The sequence below is a fragment of the Phodopus roborovskii genome, unplaced genomic scaffold, assembly GCF_943737965.1.
Source record: "Phodopus roborovskii unplaced genomic scaffold, PHOROB, whole genome shotgun sequence".
Classification (NCBI taxonomy): domain Eukaryota; kingdom Metazoa; phylum Chordata; class Mammalia; order Rodentia; family Cricetidae; genus Phodopus; species Phodopus roborovskii.
In genome coordinates, this window is record NW_026126636.1 from 5167372 (window position 1) to 5194818 (window position 27447).

General features: G+C 47.5%; 1 protein-coding gene across 1 annotated transcript; it reads right to left on the reverse strand.

The window, feature by feature from the left end:
• Window positions 1-395: 395 nt before the first annotated feature.
• Window positions 396-24687, reverse strand: LOC127238712 (E3 ubiquitin-protein ligase RNF216-like). Its single transcript, XM_051207385.1, is given in 3 exon segments — window positions 396-1213; window positions 23396-23963; window positions 23965-24687. Coding segments are annotated over 3 exon segments (2094 nt in total). The 5' UTR covers window positions 24673-24687.
• Between the last annotated feature and the right edge of the window lie 2760 nt (window positions 24688-27447).

The following is a 27447-nucleotide window of genomic DNA, read 5'->3' on the forward strand; positions in this document are numbered from 1 at the left end:
GATAACAGAACTTGCACCACAGATGAGTCTCAGAGCCTCATGAACCTGAGCAGGTCTTAGCCTGGCCTGGGGATGCTAGGCACTAGAGGCAACTTCTCTTGGATTACAAGTGTCTGCTGGGGAGGGAATGTGGGAAATGACTAAAGGGCCTGCACTTCATGGCCTGAAGCATTGCACTGGCTACTAAGATGTAACAATCCAGGAGCTGTCCTCACACTGGCCTGTGACAGTCAGTCAGCACCCAAGCGTGTCAGATCTGAAGGATCAGTGGTGCTTGCAAAGGAAAGTGGGGGAGGACATGGGCCCACCCTCAAGAGGGAAGCAAAGATTCTACCTACATAAGGTGACCTGGGTCCTCCTGCAGCCTCAGTGTGGCTGGATGAGGGCTTTGGGCGTCAGAAGCGATGCCATGGCTGCGGGACAAATCGCATGTGCAGGTTGTGCTCCAGGGCCCTATGCACAAGGCCAAAGTCATAGTTGACATGCAGGTTGGGCAGAGGAGGAAAGTATGGTGCAGGCATAGGACGGAAGTTGATGGGGAAGTTGTGAAACGCAGGCCACACAGGTGGTTGGGGGAAAGGTGCATGAACAATGCAGAAAGCTGGCATCTGTCGGTGCAGGTGCCATGGTACAGGCCGTGGCAGGGCTCCCATATGCCGCACTTTCTTAGCTGGCTTCTCTAGTGGGGGCCCGATGCGTTTGCGTGTGTTCCCTCCATGCTTCCTTTTCTGCTCCTCTTCAGCCTTCTTTTGGATTTCCTCAATCAGCTTTTCATCATCTTCAGTGGGGTCGGTCCACAGGGAGCACCTGAAACACTGCTGGCAAGGGCATCCAGGAAAGCGAGGATGCTGTCAGAAGTGTTCATAGCCATCGATAGGAAGCCGACAGAGGTAGCACATCTGGGCACCGCAGCGGCAAGACATACGGTTGCAGCCTTCGGATTTGACGAGGCCGGTCCCACACTGGGGGCATTTTCGAACGCGAGCAACAGTCATTTTTTCCTCTATAGATGTCCGGTACTTGACCTCATCCTTTTCAGCCAGCTCTTCACACATGAGGCCAGTGTGCTCTCTCCAGAGTCCCTTACACTTCCTACAGGTCTCCTTGCTGCAGCGAGGATTAGGGCAGCTGAACCTCTCCACATCAGCGTCCAGCAGAGCAGGGTAGCTGCACGAGGGGCAGCGGACAAGCTCCTCACCACAGGCTGCAGCGACTTCTTCTTCAGCTCTGCGTTCATAGTATTTGTACAGAACGGCCTGGGGAATCACCCTCTCCAGTTCACTGGTGGGGAAGGAACTTGTGCAGCTGCCTTCCATGCAGCTCAGATCTGACTTTCCAGACCCGAACACTGCCTCTTGGGCATATCTGATGAGGCATTCCTTGCAGAACAGTATATAGGTAGCATGTCTTATCTTTGCTTCCTTTATTTTTTGGTAAAAGACCTTTTATGTGTGAATTACCTTTTCATAAAGTGTAAATTTTCAGGAGATAAGTGTATGGTAAAAAGAAACCCACCCTGGCTCCAAAACCTGAGGGAGTGAAAGGAATACTTTAGCCCCGAACCCAGAACGTAAGAAACACACCCCAACCATGATGCCAAAGCCAAAGAAACACACTTTGTCCCTAGAACCAGAGCCGGTGAAAGAAACGCGCCCTGGCCCCGAAACTAGAGCCAAAAGGCTTTAGAAGGGCCTGCGAAAGAAACCAGTTTGGCCCTGAATCCAGAACCAAATCTGACCCTGATCCACTGAACCAACCAAGCCCTGAGCAGGAAAGCTAGCCCTCTGACCCTGTCCCAGACCCAGTGAAAGAAACAATTTAGCCCTGAACCCAGAACCTAAGGAACACACCAACCAATCCCTGAGAAGAAAATGTTCTCCCTGGAACCCTCCAGCTGGAAGAAGCCCTATATAATTACCCTCCTCCCCTCCCCCTGCCCCGTTCAATTGTTGGCTTTCCTGTCCCACCCTGGCATAGGCAGCCGCTCTCCAGGACTCATCCATCCCGAATAAATCTCTTTCTTAAAAGAGTTTTGGGTGAAAATCTTTGCTGAGAAGTTCCCTTAAGGGGGCTGAGTAGAAAAATAACAACTTGTCGATGGAGCCAAAGGAGATTGCTACATTTCTACCTGGTTTCCTCTTGGCTTGGAGCTGGGAAGAAATGGGTAGTTCTGCTGGGAAGGCCCCTAGAATGGGGGACAGAGCTCGGCTGTATGGCTCTCTGTCAGAGAGGAGCTGGATTGCTCTATTCTGCTGGGAGACCATCCCCCACAGCATCCCACCTTGAGGTATATATAGCCTGACTTCCCAACCACAAGTCAGGGTACCTTTCCTTCCAGAGCTGTCCCTTTACAGCTTCAGGTATAGCCAGACTTCCCAACGAGTCAGGGTATCTTTCCCTCCAGTACCGTGACACTCGCATAGATAACTCTGTAATATTTCTCTTTCAAAGTATGTAAAAAAAACTTGAGTATTTGTTTTCTAAAAATATTTTCTTTCAGTTACGTAAACGCAGCAGGCTTTCTTTGGGGCCACCAACCAGCTCCCAAATAAAGACATGAAGACTTATCATCAGTTATGAATGCTCACCCTTAGTTTATGCTTGCCCCATTATCTCTTATAACTTTATGTAACCTGTTTCTCTTCATCTAGGTTTTGTCTCTGGCCTTTTAAATCTTTCTTTCTGTATGCTCCACTTTTTCTGCTTCATACATGGCAGGCTGGCTCCAGGCATCATCTCCCTCCCTTTCCTCCTTATTCTCTCTCTCTGTCTCTCTCTCTGTCTCTCTCCTCTCTTTCTCTTTTCTTGTGCCTATATTCCTATTAATTCTCTCAGCCCTCCAGTTCTGCCTATCCCTCTAATGACCAGCAATTGACCATTCACCTTCTTATTAGAACAAGCAGATACCTTAGGCAGGCAAGGTAAAACAGCAACACATCTTTACATAATTAAACAAATGCAGCAAAAACAAATGTGACACACCTTTACCACCTTTACACAGTTAATGTTCCACAACACATACACCTTTGATCTTTTAGAATCCTCTCTCTCTCCTGCATTATTTATTTTTTATTTTAGGGGTTGCTAACATTCACAGATAAGGCTCTAGGTTTTTCCCCAAGAGGAATGAGAATGGCTGAACCCATCTCAGAAGGATTTATACCACAAAGTCATAATAAAAAAGTACCAGAACTTGGTATGGCTTGGTAGGGATGGTCCTCACCCAAAATTCAAATATTTCCCTCTGAGATGTTTCTGTTCTTCCACTGGTAAAACCCCTTCTTGAAAGTGTTTAGTACTTTCTGCCTCTTGTTTTCAGGATGTGATCTGGAAATTGTTTTGTGGATTGGAAACTGGTAGCTCTCTTTGCTCTAGGATGGTGGCTTGGGACAGCAGTAGCCCATGGCTTAGGAGGTCTACACCATACCTACAAGACTGGAAAGACTGAGTATGAATCCAGTAGTGTAGACTTTTTAATTATTTGGTTGTTTTTGTGAGACAGGGTCTCACTATGTAGTCCTGGCTGGTCTGGAACTCACGACACAAACCAGGTTAGCCTTGAACTCAGAGATCCATCTGCCTCTGCATCCTAATTAAAGGTGTGTCCCACCATGCCTGGCCAGGTAGTGTGGTTTTTGATAAACCTCTCCACTTTAAAAGGCACTGATCCAGGTGTCTTTTAAACTTTAAGTGCTCTGTAGTTGGTGATTCAGTAGTCTGAGCTGGGGTCTAGAATTTGAAAACAGCATGCAGGTGATGATGCTCCAGCCTGTTCAGAGCTGCTGCTCTGGAAGACATTTTGTTCTCTCACCCTCCGTACAAACACCATCCTGTTACATGGCCCTTCCGCAAATGTCTTTTCTTGCTTGCCAATCAGAGATCAGGTCTGGCACTTGGAACGACTCTCGCATGCTCAGCCATTTGTCTGTCTCTTGTTCCTAGTTTTCTTCCCCTATAAAGAGGAGTCTCTGATTCTAAACCCAACACGACCTCTTTGTGGGAACAAGGAAGGAACTGTGGATGGTGGCGAGATGTGGCATTGTCAGTTTGAAGGTGAGGGCCACACGTTGCTCTGGGCTTCAGGAGGTAACTGAGTCTCTTTGGTGTGTGCCCAGAAACCTCACCTGTTTTCTCCTGTGAGACCAGCTCTCACTGTGTCAGCAATGCTGCCTGGACCCCTCAGATCCACCTGGTTCTGCCGCCAGGTGCTGGGACAACAGCTGTACGCCATCACCCTGGCCAGAAACCATCTTAGTGAAGGATTTCTATTTCTACCTATTTTTGTCAGATCCTATAGTTCTGCCTATAACTAAATTTCAATTCTTTCCAGTCTCTTCTCTTTTAAGTTTACATGTTTTATATTTCTTTTTAAGACTTTCGTTCTTAACAAAATTATCATCCAAGTCACAGGCGCACATTTAAAAAAAATGCTTTGCTAGGCTTTTTCTTTCCCTTAGGGCACTCCCTTGGTCTGCTCTGTATTTTTCCTCCTCTGGGAGGGTTGGCTTTCTTTCCTCAGAACTTGTTTTGGCGTCTCCTTCAGACCACTGAGAGATGGCACACGGTCAGTCTCCCGGATGTGCACCGTAGGAGAAAACTGACTGGCCCCGGGGTGTCTTCTCCCATCCACATGCGAGTGTGCACACATGCACACTCACACACAAATACTACACATGTAAACCATTTTCAATAACTTCTGGCAGTTTCACTCATGTATACAGGGTACTGCAATCCTACCCACACCCTCCCCATGCCTTGTCACGCCCTGGTGCTGGCCACCTTGCTGTCTTTGTATTTTTACCCAGAAACAGATGTCATATTTTAATGAACACCACAGTCACAGAAGTACCCTTATCAGCAAATACATGGAACTTTTTTTTTTTAAAACCTTTTACCTTACGTGCGAGGGCTTTACTAACAGAAACATGAAATAAGAATTACCTGTGGAAATTGACAAGCGCTCTCAAGGCCAGGTCTCACTGTTGGGAGGTTGCAATGGGAGTCGGAACCCTGGTGTCTTTTGTTTTATGGGTGTGTGTATGTTTTTATTTATTTATTGGCAGTTCTGGGTACTGGACAATACCCTGCATATGCTGGGAGGTGTTCGACCATGAGCTACATCGAAAGCTCGGGACAGGAGTTTTGTTTTGCGAAACAGATTCTTGCTAGATCCCAGGCTTAGTTTAGGCTTGTTCCACTAGTTCTTATCACTTGAATTAACCTGCTTCTATTAATCTATGTTTCACCGTGTGGCTTTTTACCTTTTACATTCTGTATGTCTGACTTGTTGTCATCTTGCTGGCATGATTCATACACCTCGATTCCTCCTCCGCTTCCTCTCTCTTCCCAGAAATCTCGCCTACCCTCCCTGCCTAGCTATTGGCCATTCAGCTCTTTATTACACTAATCATAGCAATACATCTTCCCATGGGGTACAAATGTCCCACAGCGTACAGACATTGGTGCTCTGGGTGTTTTTAGACTGCAAGTCTTGGTGTGAAGGCAGGGAGTTGTTTCCAAAGCGGTTCCTGGATAAAGAAGCAAGAACCCACAGGGTGGTGGCAGAAAAGCCACCAGCTGTGCAGAAATTTAAGAGAAGTCAGAACACATGAGAATGAGCTGGAGCAGCATCAGGAAAGTCAGGAGAGGCATTTCAGGCAAGGCCATCTCTACTGGTGAAAGAGACAATGAACTCAACCCTATGAGCGGCCTCTCTCAAAAGTCTGCACTTTTAACACAAGAAAGAATTCCCATAGTAAAACAAGCACATAAATTCGACACTTATGATGAAAATCTTACCCCCAAAGTCTGCATAAATGAATATAAAAGACTCTGATCTGAGAATCTTTGATGGGTTATGAATATGAATTCAACCAGAGTACACATTTGAATAGAGCTATTATAATTCCTTCTAAGGAGAAACCTTATGAAAGTATTACTTTTTCTAGTCTCTCTCTTTTGGTTTTCTGACACAGGATTTCTCTGTGGCTTTGGAGCCTGTCCTGGCAGTAGCTCTAGTCGCCCAGGCTGGTCTCAAACTCACAGAGATCTGCCTGCCTCTGAGTCCCAAGTGCTGGGGTGAAAGGCATTTGCCACCACTGTAGGGCCCTGCATGGACCCCCAATCACCTTGAGCAAGCCTGAAGCTGTTGGCTGGAACGTCTTACCCCAAGAGTTGTTACTGGTACTCTTCTTGATTTGCTAACACACGTCTGCTGTGGAGGAGCTAAGCCCGAGAACTTGCACGCTTGGCCCTTGATTGTTTTCCGCTGTGCTGTGAGAAAGTATATAAGCCTGCCCCTTCCCCTCCATAAATGGCATTCGGCATTGCAGCATCCCTGTTGCACCGATGACCCGCGGGCTTGTCTTTTGTTTTTAATCTCTAGGCCTTCGCCGGATTAGTGGAACACATTGTAGTTCCAGCGCTACAAGTGGAGGTCCCACGGACATCGGGAAGAAAGGATCACCTAAGAGATCGCCCTTGGAGGCCGGCTGGCAAAGTAAGTGAATGAGCGAGCCTGTATTGAAGGACGGGTGCCAGTAACTCTAAGGAAATTCTCAGTGGGCGATTAGTTACCCTATTGAAAAGACAGGGCACCAGGATTGAAATCAAGACAGCTGTCACATTCATTGCCATGTCTGAAAAACATAATTCCTGGTATATACACTATGGAGGCTTAAACATCCCCAGTTGGGAACAGGTAAACGGAGATCTCCAAAAGGCTTGTAAGGAAGAGGGGCCTGATAATTTCCCTATCGTCACCTTTCCCTTTGGCGTCTAGTTAAAAGTGCGCTCCGGCAGCAAGGTCACAGTAAAAGAACGAATGGCAGGGATGAGTGGGACTCTTGAGGAAGCACCAGACTTAGAATCTGTGACATCTATCGGGGAACAAGAGGGAACCCAACTAGGAGACGATAGTCCCACCGTAGCTGATGAAGAAGGTACTTTGGAAGCAGAAACTGAACAATTAAAATTTCTGAAGCTGATGAGCACAAATGCTGTCTGCCACGCACAACCCCTTTTCTTGTGATCCCTTTAGTGGGGCCTCTGCACCTAGAGGGAGAGAGGAGGAGGTCGAAGACTTAATAACCAAGGTAGAAACATTAGGAAAGAAGCTTTTCCTGTGATTGAGACAGCGGATCCTCAGGGTAACAGGGTTAGGGAGCACAGCGCGCTAAATTTCAAGGATCTAAGACAACTTAAGGAGGCCGTCACTGCCTATGGCCCCTGCTCCTTTCACTCAGGCAATTTGAGTCTTTTGCATCTTTAAGTTCCACCCCTAGTGACTGGATGCAGCTCTGTAGAGCCACGCTGAGTGGGGGTGATTATTTGCTCTGGAGAGGCGAATTTCAATATTCCAGAGAAACCGCCCAACGCAATGCCACCGCCAGATATGCTCACGGGCGCTGGGCAATATGCTACCCTTGCACCTCAAATTCTTTTTGACCCAGCGGTCTATGTACAAGTTGCTGTTGGTGCTACTAGAGCTTGGAAAGCCCTGCCTAAAAGGTGTCACAGGGGCCATCTGAGCCCCATTCAGAATTTGCAGACCGCCTCCTACAGCTGTCTGGTCAAAGTTTTGGTGATGTTCAAAATCCATGCCCAACTGGCATTTGAAAATGCAAGCGAGTATTGTAAAGAGGCTCTACGTCCCCATATGTCTGAAAGTCTTAATGACTATATACGCATATGTCAGGACATGGATGGCCATCACATTATGGGCCAGGTTATAGCTTCAGTTATGAAAAGAGGTGGGAACCATGGAGGAGCCAGGCCAGAGACTTGCTTTGGATGTGGACAGCCAGGACATTTCAAAAGGAACTGCCCCCAGCGAGCGACAATGCAATGGCGTCCTGGCCCGGGGCTTTGCCCCCTTCCCTCAAGGGTTACCACTGGAGCAATGAATGTAGATTAAAAAAACAGGTGCCCCCAGTAATCCGTTACTGGATATGGGAAACGGGAGGTGGGCCCAGCCTCAGGTCCCTCTAGCCTAGGTGCCCGGGGCAATGGATACACCTGTACTGAGTAGCCCTGTTCAGCTGTTTTTCCTGGAACACTAATAATCGTTTGGGTAAAGCAGCCAGAAAATCACACCGGTCCAAAGGATTAGAATTTCACCTCCATTTCAGGCACTTCTGTTCTGGCTTCCTCCCCCCCCTTTTTTTTTTTCTGTCACACCTAATGCTACTAACTATGGAGGCAATCTCAATTGTTCTCAGCAGGTCTGCGGACTGGCTAGCTGCGGATGTATGAAACAGCTGTCGTGGTCTGCGTACCCTGGGTGGTACCTATGCCAGAGACTTCCTGGACAGATGAGCAACTCGTACAGCACGGAGGAAAGGGGATTTCGGGATTGGCATTGCTATTATTGTTGTTGCTGCCTTCGCCACTGCAAAAAACGGTTTGAAGGATAGCCCTCTCCCAATCTGTAAATACTGCATGATGGATAAAGTATCAGGTGAAGTAGACAAAGCCTTAGCCACCCCCAAAACACTCAATACTCTAGTACAAATTGGCATTTTAAAACTACATGTACAAACGAGCCTCTTACAGGAACAATTGGTTTATTGTGGGAGGCCCATGTGGCTTCTTGTCCTCCCTCTCACACATCTGGTTACAGCTGCTGAAGTTAGAATGCATCAGAGGTAGTTCCTTTTCTCCAGGGGTCCTGGAGTGAGCAGTTTTTAAATTACACCCATGCTTTAGCCATGCAGATCAGTAACATCAATGAAACCTGAGTGCCACCTGCCAGTGCGGAAGCCCTTTCACAAGGACTTCAACTTGCGGGCAGATTAGAGCATGAGCAAGCTCTCCTCACTGGGGCTCCTAGCCCCTACCCTTGGTGCTGGCTGCCTGATCTGCCACAGCATTATGCAGGCCCAGGCCAACTTTAAAACAAGACAGATTCTCCTGTCTTTAGCTCAAGAGAACGCCTCTGCCCAAGGATGGCTGAACTTAGATGAACTAATTGCCAGAGACGGGTAAGGCAGAAGGGGGCAAATATCCAACCTGAGACAGGAAGGTTACAGGCCTGGGTGACCTCTCATGACAGGTAAGGGAAATGCTGGCATCCTCTGCTGCCTAAAGACAGGATGTGTTTAGTTTACATCCCCCCCACCCCCCCGCCCCAAGGCACCTTGAGCAAGCCTGCAGCTGTTGGCTGGAAATCGTGCCCCAGAGTTGTTGGGACTCCTCCTGTTTCTTGCCCCAGAATTATTGGTACTTTTGTTTTGCACCACATCTTCTGGGGAGGAGCTAAGCCTGAAAACTTACACTTGGCCCTGGGTTGATTTCCACTGTGCTGTGAGTCAACATACAAGCCCACTCCTTCCCCTCAAGACACAGCATTCCAGCATTCCTGTAGCATGAATGACCACTGTCTTTTATTTAAATCTCTTGGCCTTCACCCAACTAGTGGAACAGATTGTAGTTCGGGCACTACAAAGTGTTAAAGAAGTCAAGTAGTGAGAATTGCTCAAAGAAGTCAGGTTGACACGTTATCGAGAGAGGCATCTAATTCAGAGTTGTTCAATAAAACACTGGTCCTGGATGTCAATGGAGCCTGGACCATTATCTGTGGCTAGAATGGCATTAGCTGACTTGAGTCTCCTTCCCTCTTTCAGCGGCGGCCTCTGGAGTGCGTGGAAGCTGTGATGAATTCACGAGTCGTGGTTGTGCCTGCGTCTTTGACAGGAACTGGGTGTGCAGATGATTCACACGATGCTGACTGACCTGGGAGTCTGTTGTTGTGCCTACCGGGTTTCCTCAGCCTCCAAGGAAGTGACTCCCGACTGCAAAAGCAAAAGGTTTTTTTCTTGCTAAGAACCAAACCAGCTGGGACCTCTATCAGAGGTGAAGACTGCCAAGCCTTTTTAAAGGGAAAGGCAGGTTTGGGACTGTCAGTCTCAGCCCATAAGGGTTTCCAAGGTTACAGATCTCATTCAGTACAAAGTTTATACAAGGCGGGATTGTTTAGCGCACCTGCAAGGTTATTTTTTCTAGGGCTGGTGGGCTCAGTGGTTTGTCTCTAAGATAATGGGGGAGGCAGGGAGAATGAACAGTTGGTGTTGAGCTCCTGCTTTGCTCATTTCCCCTGAGAGCAGCATGTGGGTTCTGTACTTCCAGTCAGGGAGCCATCTATATCTATTGGCAGAAATTCTTGTTTCTAGTTTTCCCTTCTTGCCATGAGTTCCATACCTTTTAGCTGTTTTCCCTCACATTCCCCCCCCCCTTTGCTATGAACCTTAGAGGCCCAATCTTGGGTCTCTAGTAGTGGAGAGACTTCCAGTGGGTTTTGGGGTACTGTGTGATGGATGGACTTGGGATGTCTGCACCACAATCTGAATAGTGCCCATTTGGTCTCCCACGAACCGCGATAATCTGAAAGATACAGGGTCCGATTGCTAACATTAATAGGTGTCCTGGGAGGGGTCCCGGTGAGCATTGAGATCAGGGTAGTCACCCAGAAAGAGCCGAAAAACCATGACTCATACCACCATTGTTTGGATTGTTTGGCTTTTTCTGCTTTTCAAGTCCTTCTCTAATATTTGTCATTGTCTTTCATAACGCTGGCTGGTATCTGTAGGAACAACATTCCTCTCCTGAAGCTGCACATCATTCTCCCTGTTCTGGGAATAACAGAGCTAATCCCCTATGGTTCTGTAGAGCCACTTCCGCTAGGGAACTGAGTCTTCTAAAGGACTAATCGAATCTTCACCTATTTGTAAGTCTGTATCTAAGCTCGACCAAAGAAGAGAATCACGGTGGCCCTGGTGGACTAGAGCAGCTGTGCCTGTTCCCACACGAGCTACTCCAGCCCCAATTAAAACAGCGAGGGTTACGGCTAGTGTCCAGGGGGTTTGTACTTCTGGAGGAAATTGCCCTCTGTGTAATAAGCCATTCTGGGCAAGAGACGCACATGGACACAGAATCCCCCTGTTCTTGGCACCTCTCCATGTATACAGGCAGAAAGGCCAGTGGTACATGCCCACCACGTCTCGGTTTGGGGTAATAAGATGGATGGTAGGGAAGCTAAAGTGGTGGTGTAAAGTCCTACTTGGTTAATGGTCACTTGCCCCACGCAGGTCCCTTTGCCAGTGACTTGCTGAAGGGCCATAGAGATGTCTTTCCCCTTAGTAGGGAGGTCTGAAATCATAGCAGAGCCAGCAAGCTCTCGTTAAATCTGGCCTCTTTGCATGGAGAAAAGATGTGTGCTGGAGATGCTGCGAGAGTGGCCTTTCTGTATCTCCCGCAAGGGAGCCTATAGGTTGGGTCTTCTGCGTGGTGGTTGTAGTTCTAGGACTGGTAGAAACCCTCCCTGGTAGAATGTGGTGTGGGGCTGGGTCTAAAAGGTTCATGGGTGACTTGGATGCCAAACCTAATCCCCTGGGTATGTAGTGCCTGTGGTTCTGAACCCAAGTTTAGCTTAAGTTCCCCAGTCCAGCAGCTTTCCCTAATCTTTCTCACCTCCCTTCAGTGATGGAGATGAGGATCGGGTTACACAGGACTGTGTCCCCTATGAGGGACTCATTTTCTTTGTATCTTTGGGGACAGGCATTTCCCGATCTAGCATAAGTGACTACGATGGGCCCCCATGCCAAGTCTTTCCTGTGTTGTCTGTCCTCACAGCCCAACAGTTTACAGTAATAGACTGTACCTCTACCCCCCCCCCCAGACTGGTGGGGGGACCAGGACAATCCTGGAACCGATAGCCCCGTAGTTTGTTCATCCCTCTTTGGTGTTACATAGAATACCCCAGGATGTCCCAACCATAGTACAACGATCTATTTCAAAGATGGGCCACCAAGCCTAGGGAGGGTACGTGTCCATTGCCATGGTTAAGACAATGTTCTGTTCCATATCAAAGACAGTCCAGGTGATATGATATGGTTCCTGTAAGGAAGCCCATAGAACTGCTCTGAGGCCCCTCAGAGCCTCAAGGAAAGTGCACGTCAGCAGGACGGTCCTTGTCTTTTGAGCCGTCTGTGCTTTCAGAGGGTTGGTAGGATGTTGAGATCCCTTCCATTGATCTGCTGGATGGCTCACTGGAATAGGGAATGGGTTGACCATCCGTGGAGTGGTGTATCCAAATGGCGATGACATCAACCTTTAGGGCAGTAGGTGTGGTCATCAACTACGTATGGTCCCTTCCATGTTGTTGATGTTTGTGTATAAGGACCCAATCTCCTGGTTGGAACCTCTGGGGATTAGGGGGAGAGGCAGCTTCATAGATCGCCTTTAGCTGATGGCATCCTTGTTTGTGGACTGTGCAGTCGCTGGACAGTGTGAAAAAGGTCCTGATCATCCAGCTCAGCCAAAAGTTCAGGCTGGAGGCTGGGGGGAGAATTGGATGGGGAGTCCCAAACATAATTTCTAAAGGAGTGAGCCCCATCTGGTAAGGGGAATTTTGTACCGGAAAGATAGCACAGGGGAGGAGGGCCACCCCACCCCCGCCAGTCTCCATGGCCAGTTTAGTTAAGGACTCTTTAGCGTTCTGTTATCCTTTATACTCCTCTTGAACTCTGGGGTCTGAATGCAAAATGGAGTTTCTAATCTGTCCCCAGTGCAGTGGATATTCCCTGACCTTTCCTGGGAGATAAAGGCAGGTCCTTTATCTGACCCTAGTAATGCAGGAAAACCGTACCTGGGCAGGATCTCTAAGATCTTTTTTTGCAACCATGTATGCAGATACCCGCTTGACAGGGAATAATACTTCTCTCCATCTGGAAAAGGTTATCTATAAATACTAGATACTTGTAACTGAATTTACCCGGTCTAATTTCAGTAAAGTCTATTTCCCAATCTGCCCCCAGCTTTGTTCCCCTTAAGAGGGAACTGAGGTTTGAAGGGTGGGATGTGGCATTGATGAAGCGGCAGGCGTGGCCGCTGGCCAATATTTCTCTAATGGAATTTCTTCAATTCCATTCTGGATCTTGAGTTTTGCTTTCCGGAGCAGCTCTCGCATATGGGGGCGGGCCCCCAGGTGCAAGAAATGATGGATCTTTCTGAGGATTGCATAGCTCAGTTTTGTTTTGGGAGAATGGCCCTGTCATCTGCTGTACACCACCAGTGGTTTGAGTTCTGGGCCGTCAGGAGGCGGTGTATCCAGGCCAGATCTTCTGGGTTATAACTGGGGTCGGCCGGCAGGGCCCTAGCTCCCGATCCACCAACGTGGTAGTAACCATGACAGTCAGGGCTGCTGCTTGGCTGCTTGACCCACTAGGTTATTTCCTAGCTGTATCGGCCCCATGCCTTTTTGGTTGCCTGGACAGTGCATTATGACCAGTTTTGAGGGTTTCCAAAGGGCCTGTAGAAGTTCTAAATCTTATTTTTTGATTGTCTTTCCTTTGTGGTTAAGAGTCCCCTTTTCTAGATATCCCCATGTGCATGTGCATGTGCCATAGCCAATACATAACGGCTGTCCGAGTAGACATTCTTCTCCCTGTCCCCAGATTTAATGCTTTGGTTCGAGCAAGTAATTCCGCCGTCTGTGCAGAGCTTCCCAAGGAGAGTGGCCCCGCCCAGACCACTTCCGTTGCAGTCTTGCCTGCAGCTCCTGAGTGAAGCTACTGCCTTCACTGAACCGGTTCTCCTCCGGGTCTGGAAGGGGAATATCCTTTAGGTCCGGCCAGAAACTGTGCACTCCTGCCAGGATTTCCACACAGTCGTAGATGGGTCCTTCTAGATCTGGCAGTGGCGTTGCTGGGATCAGGGCAGTGGGTACCTGGAAGGTGATTCTCACAGGTAGTGCACCATGTGGGTATTACTCAGTAACCAGTCTGGAGGTTGTTTGATCACTCCCTCTAAAGCATGGGGTGCAGCTACAGTCAAGTTTTGTCCTAAGGGCGTAGGGTACTGGTGTACGTTCACAGGCTCCATTCCAGCTTTGTAACTCCCCTAGGATTGGTGATCGGGGTTTTGCCAGCCTCATTTCCTCCCGCCTCTGCCCAGGCCTGTGGGTATTTGATCAGCCATTTGGAGGTCATTTGGTCTAGGCCCTTTTTGTCTACTATAGTCTATATTCCTCCGAGAGGCAGGTGGTTAGAAGAACTCCTATTGGGGTCCCTTCTGCTTGCCTGAGCTCTGCCCCGTGTTCCGAAAACGTAATCTGGGCTCTCATTTTGGACAGGAGGTCTCGTCCCAAAGGTGGGTTACCCGTTCCATCCCTAAGTTTATCGATCTTTGCGTAGTCCATTGATAAGATTTGGTGCCTGTGGCCCCCTTTACCCAAGTCTTTGTTGTTGTCTTTTTTTTTGTCATTGGACCATTGACTTACAAAAGGACTGAGTTTCCTGCTTCAGTGTCATAGAATCAACTTCCATCCCCTCTACTTCTCAAGGTAGGGGATCTGAACGCCATCTCCTCTAATCCCTGTCACCTCCTTAGGAGGGCTGGGAAGACATTAGCCACCTATCTTGTACTAAACGCACTGATTTTTTTTTCCCCCCCCCTTCCTGCGGGCCTCGCAGCTGCCTGGGTCCTGTTGGAAAGACTTCCTCTGCTGCATAGCTTTCCCACACGGGTGGCCAGGAGCATCTCATTTGGTTCTGCCTGGTGATGAGTTTGCTACTGTTCTAGGATTTTGGTTAGACTATTTTCTTGTCTCCTTTCTTTTCTGAGTTCCTTGTTTCCTGCGCTCTGTTACCATAAACTTTTTCTGCCATTGCCACTAAATCTCTGAGGTGTCTTTCTCCTAGTCTTTCTATGGGCTGGAACTTCCCCTGATGTCTGGTGCTGCCTGATTTATGAAGGCGAATGCTATGGTTGTCTCAGACTTTTCCCGCCTCATGATTGTAGGGGGTGTACCTGCCTAAGGCTTCTTGTAACTGTTTGGAGACCCACTAGTACAGTTGGCGATAGACCAGGAGGCGCTCCTTAACGCTGGCCCACGTTATTATCCCAATTTGGGTGGACGGTTGGAAAGCTGGCCTCTATGATCTCAGAATCAGCTGTAGGGGCTGATTGGTCCTGGAACCAGTTTGGCGGCCTCCAGAATCCTGTTTCTTTCCTCAGTAGTAAAAAGAATCTCAAGGAGTTGTTGGCAGTCATCCCAGGTGGGCTGGTGAGGGGAAAAAGCAGTTTCTAGGTTAATTAGGTCTGGAAGGCTGTCTGAAAAGGGGGCATTTGAGAGCACCAGTTATACAAATCCCTAGTGGCAAATGGCCAGTCCTGGAAAGGTTTGTTCCCTGCCTCATCAGGTGGCCCTGCAGGGCGGAGAGGGAGAGCTATGGCTTCTGCCTGTGGGAGTGTTGCTCTGCGGCTGCAGGTCTCCTGTGCTGGCCCTCCCCGGTCTCGGAGCCAGCTCTATCAGTCCGGCTGCTTGTGGTGGTTCCTGTCGGGTAGGAGAAGAGTAAGCAGGGGATGGGAAAATAATCAAACTCACTTCTCCTTGGCTAACTGGATTCTTGGAGTTCTGGGTGTGATTGCCATGACCCGTGGGACAGAGGGTGTGTGGTGAGAGAGGAATGACTGGACCCGTGGAAGTGAGTTTTCTGTTAGGTCCTGCCATGTGCCCTGAGTGGGGTCCGAAGACTATTTCTTCCACCCTGCTGATGAGGTCCAGGTGAAAGGAGCCCTCTGGAGGCCAGCCTACATTGAAAATAGGCCATCCTGATGTTTACAAAAAGTAGTCCATTCTCCCTTATGGACATCTACACTGTTGCTCTGAGCTATTGCCTTCACATCCAGTGAGCCAAGGAGGGATCTAAAGGAGGGGTCTGTCCGATGTTAACTGTTGCCTGGGGTAACATCTGTAGGGGGAAGGCAAAGGAAAAAAAATACACCACACAAATAAATGCCACAAGTAGACAAAGGGCCCAACACAGGTTCTCTTGGGTTTAGACAGCCCAACTCCCCCGTTTCCATGGGAGGGTCTATAATGCAAACAGTATGGATAAGAGAGGTGGCCTCCCCAGTAGGGTGACTTGGTCCTGGACCCAGTTTTCACCCTAAGATGGCAGGTTAATCCAGCCCTGGGCTGGATCCCTGCTTGCCTGGATGAGAATTTGAGGAATCCCCGGAATTCTTCAGGTCTGACTCCTTTAGTGTGCCCACTTAGGTGCTATTGACCTGTGTACAGGTTCAGATGTCCTCTGCTGGACCTGAAAGAGAACCTTCCTCTCTATTGAGACAATCAAGCAGACTGCAGACAGACATAGAATACAGAACACTCACCCTGGCCAGGAGCTCAAACTTTTGGGGTCAGGGGTTCTGGGAGGCTGAGAAATCCCAGACGAGCCCCCAAATGTCATGCCTACTGGATTTTCTCAACCTCAAGGAAGTGACTGAACTGCAAAAGCAAAATTTCTATTGCTAAGGAGCGAACCCGCTGGGACCTTATCTATCAGAAGAGTAAGGCGCCTGCTTACAATTGTAAGTCAGCTTTAAAGGGAAAGGGAGGTTTGAGATCACTAATCTCAGCCCATAAGGTTTCCAAGGTTACAGATTTCGTAGAGTACAAAGTTTTTACCAGGCGGGATTGTTTAGCTCACCTGCAAGGTTATTTTTCCTAGGACTGGTGGGCTCAGTGGTCTTGTCATTCAGATATCATGGCGGGGGTGAGGGGCAGGGAGAATGTCTGCACAGTTCGTATTGAGCTCCTGCTCTGTCCTTTATTTCCCGAGAACAGCATGTGGTCCTGTACTCTCCAGTCAAGTAGTTAATCTATTGGCAGAAACACTTGTTCTTTCTAGTTTTCCCTTCTTGCCATAAGTCCCATCTGTACCTTTTAGTTAATAATTTTCCCTCACACAGTCTCTTGCTGTAGGACCTGGCCACACTTCATGGCTTCATTTAAGAGACCCTTGTGGGTCTCATCGATGGAGGAGATGGAATCGAGTTCTGGGAAACCACTTGGACTGAGTGGAGGAGGAGAGCTGTCTCTGTCATGGCTCTCCCTCATAAGAGTGGACTCTGTGCCTGGAGAAGCAATGGACTGGCTGACTGGTGGACAGCTGACATGTAACTGTCTGTGCGATGTGGAATCCTCACACGCAGAGGCCATAAGGACAGGGCCTTTGGGGATGGAAGACTTAGCATGGGGATCCTTGCCCCCTTTCATGACAGTTCTCTAGCCTTCTTCCTCTGCTGCTTCTGTTCTATAGCTCTCTTCCTCTTGATCGTCTCACAGGGTCCAACCAATCTATTTTGTAGAAAATAGATGCCTAGTCTAGTGTGCAAGAGGTTGAGTTGTGGTGGAGAGGTCACAAGTGATGGTCTCTGACATGTTGAACTAGGAGTACTGACACCCAATGGTCTCTCAACATAGACTCTGAGCTGGCCGAACCTGACAGTGTTTGGGGCGTCAACACCTCCCATGTGATTGGTGGCTGACATTCCCAGGTAGTTGTCTCCTCTTTTGGTCCTTCTGCCTCTCCCTAGCTGAACTCTTCTAGAAGCATTTCTTCTCAACCTTGTGATCAACAATGGAGAAGTTGGGTTCATGGTGTAGGAGTCCTTGAGGGGGGAAGTTAGGAGTCTAGCTGCTGCTTGAATGCCTCTGGATTGGGCGTCTGCACCGGTTGATGGTGAACAGCAGGACAGAACCTGTTGGGGAGGCAGATCTTTACTGAGATCCACAGGTAGCTCTTGTGCCTTTTTCTAATTCACTGTAGTGTTCCTCCTGTCCTTTAATCAGATCTGAGAGAGGAAAAATCAGGAGACACCTTGTGCTCCATTTAGGTCCCAAATCAGAAGATGCTGGAAAAAATGCACAGCCCTTGCTTTTACCCATCACCTATCACAGACTTGTAAGATGAGGGGATACAAATAGGATGAAGGCAGGAGGAGTTGGATCTGAGACCAAGAGAATGTGGAAGGTTCTATATGGGTTGGATGTATGTATTGAGCAACATCTAGAGCTACAGCTGTGGTAGGAATTTGAGCTCCCGAGACTGGACCTTTTAGCTACTGCTGGAACAGTCTGGGATTCCACTACTGTGGGTTGGTATGAGTGAAAAGTTACAGCCAGGGTTTGGACTTCGTGGGGACTACACCCGGCATCCTATGTGGCCAGATCAACATTGAGAGATGCTTGAAGGTTGGGGTTGAGATTGGGAATGGATCCCATAGTGGATGTGCTGGGAAACACGGACTCTATATTGCCTGAAGCAAGGACACATATGAGACCTTCAGAATGGATTGACTCAGAAATGGGTTTAAGCATTCACTTGACTTTGGCAGTGCTTCTTGAACTTTCTGTGGCTTTTGTGTATTTCACATGTGTGGTCTTGAATGAGATCTGAAAGGGAAAGAGGTCAGAGGAAGACCTGTGTTCCTAGAGTAACATGCTAGATGGAATATTGCCTCTAGCAATGCTTGTATAAATGTTTGGGGCTCTAAAACAAGGAATGTAAGATCTATAATGTGACACAAAATGACTAGGGAAGCTTCAGATAGAATATCTGGTTTTATAAGGTCCCTGAGAATCTGCCAAGGTGATAATAGGGCTCCATAGCGGTGCCCATGAATGCACATAGTTCAACCTTCAACTGTCCCAAGCTGCAACAGCATCGAGGAATCACCAAATGTGTGAGGTTATACATAACACAGGCACCACAATGATTTTGGCTCGGGAGGGGTAAGGAACAAGTGTGAAACATACCTAGATCTTACACTCAGTCGCACCAATCCTTATGGCCAACTCCACTAGTTGGCTCCAAGCTTGGGTACTTGGAATGATCAAAATGACCTTGGAGGATGAGTTTTTGTTCTTTGGAGTAGACAGTATGCTCCTGCTCCTTCCGTTGTATCCTTGGAGATTCAGGGCAAGCTTGTTTGACACCATATTTGATGGGAGATGTCATTCTGCAAAGGGCTGATAACAAAACGGTGCCCAATGTGGGTTCTAAGAACTTAACACTTAAACCTTTGACAAACGCTTAAAAAGGAATATTAGAAACAAAAGAACGAACGAGGCTTCTCGGTAGCAAAACTTTTCTCGGGTGGGCTCTATTTTGGTAGAGACAAGCGGAGGCTTGCAAGGCTCCTTTAAGGGAGCCATCCTGACTCTGAATTAGCATAAAGGACACAGGGCTCTTTAAGGAGGCTCAGCTAACAATGGAATGTTGTGTACCAGCAGGGGGTAGTGGCAGTGACCACTGTCCAAGACAGCAATGTGCTGCTTGATGGCAGCAAAGACCAAGACTGGGGACACACAGCTCTCAGTGCTTGCCATAAACGCACCCCTGCCATAGAGGAAAGCCACTGGCTAAAATAGCTGCCACTTTTATTTTAGCAACAGTTCAACAGACAAGACAATGTGGCTAGAAAAAAGGTGCAGTGAAGATGAAGTAAAACCTAAAAGGTTTTCCCAATGTATGTAAAAACATACATGGACTTTAGAGAGAAACCAGGATAAAGTGGTTTTAAAAAGACAGGAAGGGAGGGTATCTGGGTGCAGTGGCACAGGCCTTTAATCCCAGCACTTGGGAGACAAAGGCAAGAGGATCTCTGATTTCAAGGACCGCCTGGTGTACAGACTTTAGTTCAAGGGCAGCCAAGAGTGACACGAAAAACCCCTTTTCAAAAAAGGAAAAAATAAGTACAATAAGAATAGTAAAGTCATGTCAAGATAGAAAATAGTCTGGATACTGTATGCTATTGTGTTGTCTTTGAACTTTTGACTGCTGAGGAAATACAGCTAAAAGAAACGATGCTAGATTAATCCAATGTATACATATTTAAAATGCCTTCACTCAAAACTTAAGTACAAGGGTATGTTACTTTGGAAAATGTTACATGCCACAAAAATAAAAACCTGTGCATTCCATCCAGACCAATATGGTTTGATAAAGCAAGACCCCTAAAGTAGGGTCCAGGTGATCCAACTTTCAAAACACTTGGGACAAGGCAGCCTTGCAGACCACTACAGCTAGGATTTGATGATTCTTAGGGTCCCCACGGTATTATAGCATCCACAACCAGCAGGAAGCAGTTGGGCAAAAAAACTATACCACATTCCCAAATATTGTTTGTTTATAAATGTTTGTCTTCATTTAATGGGGTTGGTTATAAATGGTCAATGATCACAACCAATCTTTTTAAAGGTAAAAGGGGATTATGGTATAGAAACAAATATTTGTTTTGGAATGGATTTTCATTTATTGATGCAAATTTGAGGTCAATTTTGTGATTGTGTATTTCTCCTCTTGTTCTGGTATTGTGTTTGTATAGTACATTTTAAAATGGAATGTATAAGTACAAATTACAGTTACCTAGGTTAGTTAAGTTTCCTAGACATATAATATATTTTAAATGGATAGGCATTCTTCAAACCTTGCAAAGACCTATAGAATATGGCATTTAAAATGGCTTAGGGTTTTTCTTGACAGTGAGACATGATTGCTCCTGGCAATACCACCTGTATCAGAAAGGAAGATGGACATCAAAGAAACTCCTTAGAGTTTGCTTCCAACGTGTCAAGACTAGCCAATTGTGTAAGAAACTGCTCTTGTCTGGACTGTTTGGCTTTATGCTGTATAAAATGGACATGCAGGACTCACAGAAAAGTGACTGCTGTAACAAGTTGGACATGACTTTCCATTTCATGGAAGAGTCTGCCAGACTGTGCAGGACACAGAAAAGTGACAAACTGCCAATACAGGTGGGCAGTTTAAAGTTTTCCTGCTTTGCTGAGGAGTCTGCTAGAAAGACTATGGCCTATGGGCCGAAAATGGAACGTTACAGAAGAATTTCGGGTGACTGATCAGGCAGAGAGTTGTCTCTGTCATTTCTAGAGTTTATTATATACTATCCTTCTGTGGTCTTTGAAGTTGAAGACAGATAGTTATGGTTGTAGTTTTCCTTAGGATTAAAGCTAAGTTACATATAAGATTTTAGACTCACAAAGATAGGACAGATAATGGAATATTTAACTCGTGCTAAATGTGCATGACCTAATATTAACTATAGTTCTTACTTGTAATTATTTTGTTATGCAGTTAACAATGTTAAAGTGGAAGCCCTTTTTATTTACACAGAAAAGATGATGGGAAGTGTCATTCTGTAAACATGTTTCTCTTACTGGTTAATGAATAAAACACTGGACAATAAAGAAGTAAGATGAACAGAAGTAGGAAACAAGGATGATTCTGGAAAACGGACAAGGTCGAGATGTGATTTCGGGAGAAAGGACACCTGAGTCTGTTGTAGGTAAGACGAGACCATGTAGAAATACATAATATTAGTAATTACGGGTTAATACTTAGACAGTGCTAGCCAAAAGATGCTCAGCTTTTGGCCAACTGCTTTATAATTAATAGTCTGTGTTAATTTGGGTCTGACACACCTCTGGGACCAGGCTGGCAGGAAAGTGCTTGTAATTCTTTATCTGAAGGCATCAGAGTCTAGGGAACTCTAACAAGCAGAAGTAACTGAGGAGCTTGCTGGCTTTTTGGTGGATGGGGCCTCTGATCCAGTTACCCTTGTTGGGTGACCAGGATGCACTGGGAGAATTGGTTCTGGCTCCTCCTCCCCACTGATCCTCAAATCCATTACCCACGCCCACCCTTCACTGCCTCTCAGATTTCATCACACCTGAGAGTCCCTACTGATTCAATCATAATTACTTTGTCTTCCATACAGGATTTCTCCATCAGCCTAGGCTAATCTGGATTCATTATGTTGACCAGGCAGTCCTTATTGGAAAGCGATTAACATACCTACCCTCCTAAGTTCCAGCATTAAAGTTGTGGCTAACCAGGACCCCACAATGTTTACTCACTGTTTGCAAATGAATATGGAGTGACAGGATTCTGTGTAAAATTAAAACAGAATATTTGCCCTGCCCCCTTAACTGCTAACTTCACAAGAAACAGGAGCTTAATATGTTGTTGAGGTTTGTAGTCTAACATTTAAATGCCAATTGTTAAAAGGTTATAGAAGTTAGGACCATTTATTTCTACGTTCTATGTTGGGTCGACAGCCCTGTTTGGCCTTGGGCGTGAAGAAAGAAGAATCAGAATGATAAAGCCAGCTTATGCTAACTAAATGGTAGCTCCAAATCCTGCCTGGGCTACAGAAGACCCTGTCTCAAAAGGGGGAAAAATTCAGTAGTAACAGACAAAATTGGTCATGAGTCTCTAGGTGTTGAAAGGAGAACAGAGCCAGACCAGGGGCACAGGCCTGCAATCCTGGCTGCTTTGGATACTGTGCTAAGGAAACTGTAAATTGAAGGACAGTCTAGGCTACTGACTTTGAGGCCAACCAGGGATGCATGACCAGAACTCTTCAGACATGTTAGACTAAATGGTACCATTCACAAATACTTGCTTATGGGAAATTCAAGTTATATAACTCCTTTTCCATTGTAGTTTAAACAGACTTGGCTTCTGAGAGACACATCTGGGGCAGGGCCTTCTCCACAAGCAGGCTACAGGGACAGAGACCAGGTGTGGGCAGGAGAGGACACAGGCAGTGTGAGCACTGAGGGGACATTCTGACTTTTCAGGGAGGCAGCTGTTGTCATCCTGGATGGAGCTGGGGCCTCAGCCTCTGCCTGCTTGCATTGCTAACTCCTGAGGGGACAGGTAAGCAGGCAGGAGGGCTGCTGTGACAGCTGCAGCAGCCCCATAAGGCTACCTGTGCCCTTAGAGATGCAGCTCATCCCAGGTTGGTGACAAGTCTCTCCTAAAAAGGGTAACCCCGGAAGGGTCCATTTGTCTGATGTCAAGTGTTAGGATCATTGGCTCTCAGCAGTTGCCAGAGCTGGGGAAATACTTTCAACCTAACTTTCAAGAATGGGGACAAACTTGAGACACCTACAAACAACTTCAGGCACAACTATACGAACAGGAGCAACTACATTGATAACGTATAGAACTTGCACTGCAGATGAGTCTGAGCCGCTTTACCTGAGCACGCCTTGGCCCACAACGGGGGAGAGGCCTGTCCTGGGGATGCTGGGCCACTTCTCTTGGGTCACAATATCTGCTACAGAAATGTGGCAAATGACTAATGAGCCTCAACTTCATGGCCTGAGCCATTGCACTGGCTGCGAAGATGGAAAACTCTGAGAGCTGTCCTAACATTGGCCCGTGACAGTCAGCACCCAAAGGGTGTCAGACCTGCTCCATCAGTGGTGCTTGCAAAGGAAATCGGAGGAGGAAATGGGCCCCCCCTCAAGAGGGAAGCAAACACTCTACACACATAAGGTGACCTGGGTCCTCCTGCAGCCTCAGTGTGGCTGGATGAGGGCTTTGGGCGTCAGAAGCGATGCCACGGCTGTGGGACAAATCGCATGTGCAGGTTGTGCTCCAGGGCCCCATGCACGAGGCCAAAGTCATAGCTGACATGCACGTTGGGCAGAGGTGGAAAGTACGGTGCTGGCATAGGACAGAAGTTGATCTTGAAGTTGTTGACCCTGGGAAGCTACACCAGCAGACAAGCTCCTTACCACAGGCTGCAGCGACTTCTTCTTCAGCTCTGCGTTCATAGTATTTGTACAGAACGGCCTGGGGAATCACCCTCTCCAGTTCACTGGTGGGGAAGGAACTTGTGCAGCTGCCTTCCATGCAGCTCAGATCTGACTTTCCAGACCCGAACACTGCCTCTTGGGCATATCTGATGAGGCATTCCTTGCAGAACAGGTGAGCATCGGAACAGTGTGTCAGCTCCTCAAATGGAAACTCCCCATAGCAGCACCCACACTCAATCAGCTGTCCGTCCTGTTCATATTGTTCTCCATTCATCTTCAGGGCTAGCAAATAGTCTTCATGCTCTGCCATCTCTTTGATTTTCTGCTCATAGAATTCCCGTTCAAGCCGCACAGCTGGAAGGAGGTCGCTCAGGTCATAGGATCTACAGTGTCTAAACTGTCGATGCTTCTTTTCCAAAAAGAACATCCTCTTTTCGATTTTTATTTCACCTTGTTCAAATTTGAAATCTGTGAAGGAATCCTGGTTATTTTCTTTTCTCTTCTTCCGTTTTCCACTGGCTTCAGGTGACAGCTCCTGCCATTTTTTTAAAAACATCAGAAAAGGCCTTCCGGGTGATCGCATAGTGTCCTTTGAACTCGTATAGGGCCCACTTGATGTCTTTGCTGTTGAGCATCTTGAATTCAGCCATCAAGAGCTCAGCAGCTTGGAGGAAGCATCGCTTGTCAAGTGGAGTCAGTTTGGAATAGTCAAAAAAGTCTATGTTAGACAACTCCTCATCATCCTGGCTGGCAAGCAGGCTGCTGCTGGGGTGGAGAATGGTCCGGTCTTCTCTCTTTGGATAATCTGGGTTTTCCAGAAGAAAATTACAAAGTACATTCAAATCATAGTAGTTCTTCAAATGAATAAGCTCTTTGACATATCCATCTGCCACATCTGGAAATCTTGCCTCTGTTTCTTTCACTAACAGTGTAACCAGTTCTTGATCTATTGCCACAGCTCCTTGTCCCCACATGGTTTCCAAATAGGCCTGCTGAGATCCTGGCAGGGAGGAAGATGGCCCACGTTCCTCAACTTCTTCCAGAGGAAGGGCCAGCTGAGGGGAAGCAGGGTCTGGAATCCCCTCCTGCTGGGTCTCTGGGCTTCGAAAAGCAGGCTCTGGAAAATCATGGCTCAAGATGACAGGGCCCATTTCTGCTTCAGAATGCTGCTCCTGGGGCACAGCCTGTTTTGGTCTCTTCTGAGGCTGTGGATGCAGAGCCAGGAAGGATGGATGCTCAAGCCAGGGCCCTTCCTCCATCACCCGGTCAGCTACTGAAATAGCTGGCTCTCCAGGGTTTGATGAGAGACCTGTCCCTGAGTCTTCAGAGGGTGGGGTCTGAGCTTCCAAAGGCTCAGTCTCTGGGAAAAGAAGGCCACTGTCTCCCTGTCTAATGCCTTCCTCCTCCAAGTTGTGGTTGACAGTAGTGTTTGCTGTGTGCTGACTGCTTGGCCCAGGTTTGAATTCTTTTTTGTCACTCTCAAGGTCCAGAGAATCGCCATACTCATCCTGAGGATCATTCTGTGCCCCAGAATCAAACAGTTAATGTCTCAAGTGGAGAAAATGTAGATAAGGGACCATGGAGTGTCCAGCTCAATGAATACATGACACAGATATGAGATATAGAATTGAATTTAATGACACATTTCTTTAATAAAATTCAACAAAAACCCATATACTTACCAAAATAAAAACCAGCCAGGACAAGATTTAGCGATTATGCAAGCTATAAAACTCCTGTTCTGAATGGCACAGCATTTATCTCTGGAGGATGCCCACCCATGAGGACTTGGTAGATCTTTATCCAATGTGATCAGCAAGAAAAATCACCTTCTTTCAGCCCCTTAACTGAAGGTGCTGAAATCCCAGACTGTACCCCATGGTCTCCCAATGAAAGTGGAACATTAATGGCCAAGGTTATTGACTGTGGTAGAACTATGAAAGGACCCAATGACCACAGGGAGCAGGTTGGGAGGTGGTGGATTAAGACACATAAACCCCAACCAGGACTTCACGTGTGAATCCTCAGGACTGAACAAGTACCAACCCACAACCATGCCTGCAAGACAGATGTCCTGGGCCCACCTTTTTACAATGCTGCCTAAATTAGATATAGCAATGTCTCTCAAGGACCAAATGCTTCTTAGAAATCTGAGTAGGGCTGGACAAAGTCATGGACAGTTCACTCGGGAAGTACATTATCTAGGGAGAAGTTGATCCTCTAGAGGCCATAGACCAAGAAGTGGTCAGGAATGCAGCTGTGCTGTGAGCATCGTGTCCATGGAGGGCTGTGGCTGTGGCTGCAGCCTGCACCATTGGCGGCTTGAACTGCAGCTGAATCGACAAGGGGGAGAGGTATTAGAGCCTTGGTTGGGACTGGATTTTATCTCTGGAGCTGACTCTGTTGTGTCCTGAAAGGCTGCTGATTGAACTGGGTCTGTAGTTTTTTTGTGATCTAAATGGGCCAGTGGTTCCGGTAGCTGGGTCTTGGCCAACCAACCCCATACCCTGAATTTTCCCCAGAGCCTGAGTAAGATGAGAGAAAGTCTGAGGTAATATTAGAGGGGCTGGTTTTGGGAAGATAGCTAAAATCTGATAGGCCTGATCACTCAGGACCTCCAGGGGCAGAGGCATTGGTGGAGACACGAGCACTTGTTCTGATGCACTGACTTCTCCTCCTCGATTTCCTGGCATGTCTTGATGTTCTTGAGGGTGGATGCTCACAAACCACGCCTGGTGGGAGAAAAGCACAGAGGTCAGGGAAAGCGGCAGCACACACAGCTCTATGCCCAGATACGATGCTTCCAGGCTGTGGGTGAGTTGGGGAATGGAGCCCCCAATGGATGTGCCTGGAGTCAGGGACTCTACATTGGCACAGACAAGGCCAGATAAGTTACCATGGGAAGAATGTGGCCCAGACACAGCTTTAGAGCTTCTCTGGCAGTTCTTCAGCACTCTGGGACTTCATCTGTTTCTGCTTGGCGCGTTGGTTCTTAAACCAGACCTGGAACGACAAAGAAGCTGTCAGAAGAATCTGGTGTGTCTAGTTGAACCGAACATACAGTGTGGAAACCTTGTCTCTAGCAACTCCCCGCATAAACAACAGATGTCTGGGGCTACACAGGAAGGTAGGAAGGTAGAACGCTTTATGATCTGGCACAGAATGGCTAGGGAATCCTTAGCTAGGATGTTGGGGTTGTACAAGAGTTCCTTTTGTCTGGGTCCCTGAGACCCTGCCAGGATGATAATGCAGCTCCATAGTGGTCCCCAGATGGAAGAATAACTAGGCCTAGCCATGGATGCACACAGGTCCACATCCATGATTGTCCCAAGCTGCCCCAAGCATTGAGCGATCACCAAGGATATGGGATTCTGACAAGTGTACAGGTAGGTACCATAGCCATTTTTGCTTAGTGAGAAAGGGACAAGAGCAATACAGACCTTGATCTCTTTATCAGTCACGCCAATCAGCAGTGCTAGCTCCCTGCGTTGATCAAGGCCTGGGTTCATGCACAGAGCAAAACGTTCTTGGAGGAGTTTCTTTTGTTCCCTGGTGTACACAGTGCGTTCCTTCCTTTGCTTCCTTGGAGCTGTGCGGTGAACATGCTTGTCACCGTGCTGATGGGAAGGAAACATAGACCCTAAGGGACCCTCACAAGCAGAAACCCCTGAGGAGCTTGGGAGCATCTGGTGATTTGGGTGCGCTGATCTGGTCCCCAATGTTGGGGCATCTTGATACACTGGGAGTCTCAGTTCTGATGACGATGGTTCTGGGATCATTTGTGGAAATAGGATACTTTCAGGTTCTGAGAGCCATTGGAAAGTTGTTTGCATCAGCTCTTCTACAGAAAACAGGGGGCTTTGTGGCATTTGAAGACTCGGTTGGGGGCTTGATTGCACTGAATACACTGGGTGACTTTGAGGCATAAGCAGACTTGCCTTGCTTCCAGGATCTTCCGGCATCTGGAAACCTGTTTGCACCTGTGCGTTTGAAGGCGGTTGTAAATCTGGGTGTAATTTGGGGATAATAGGGGG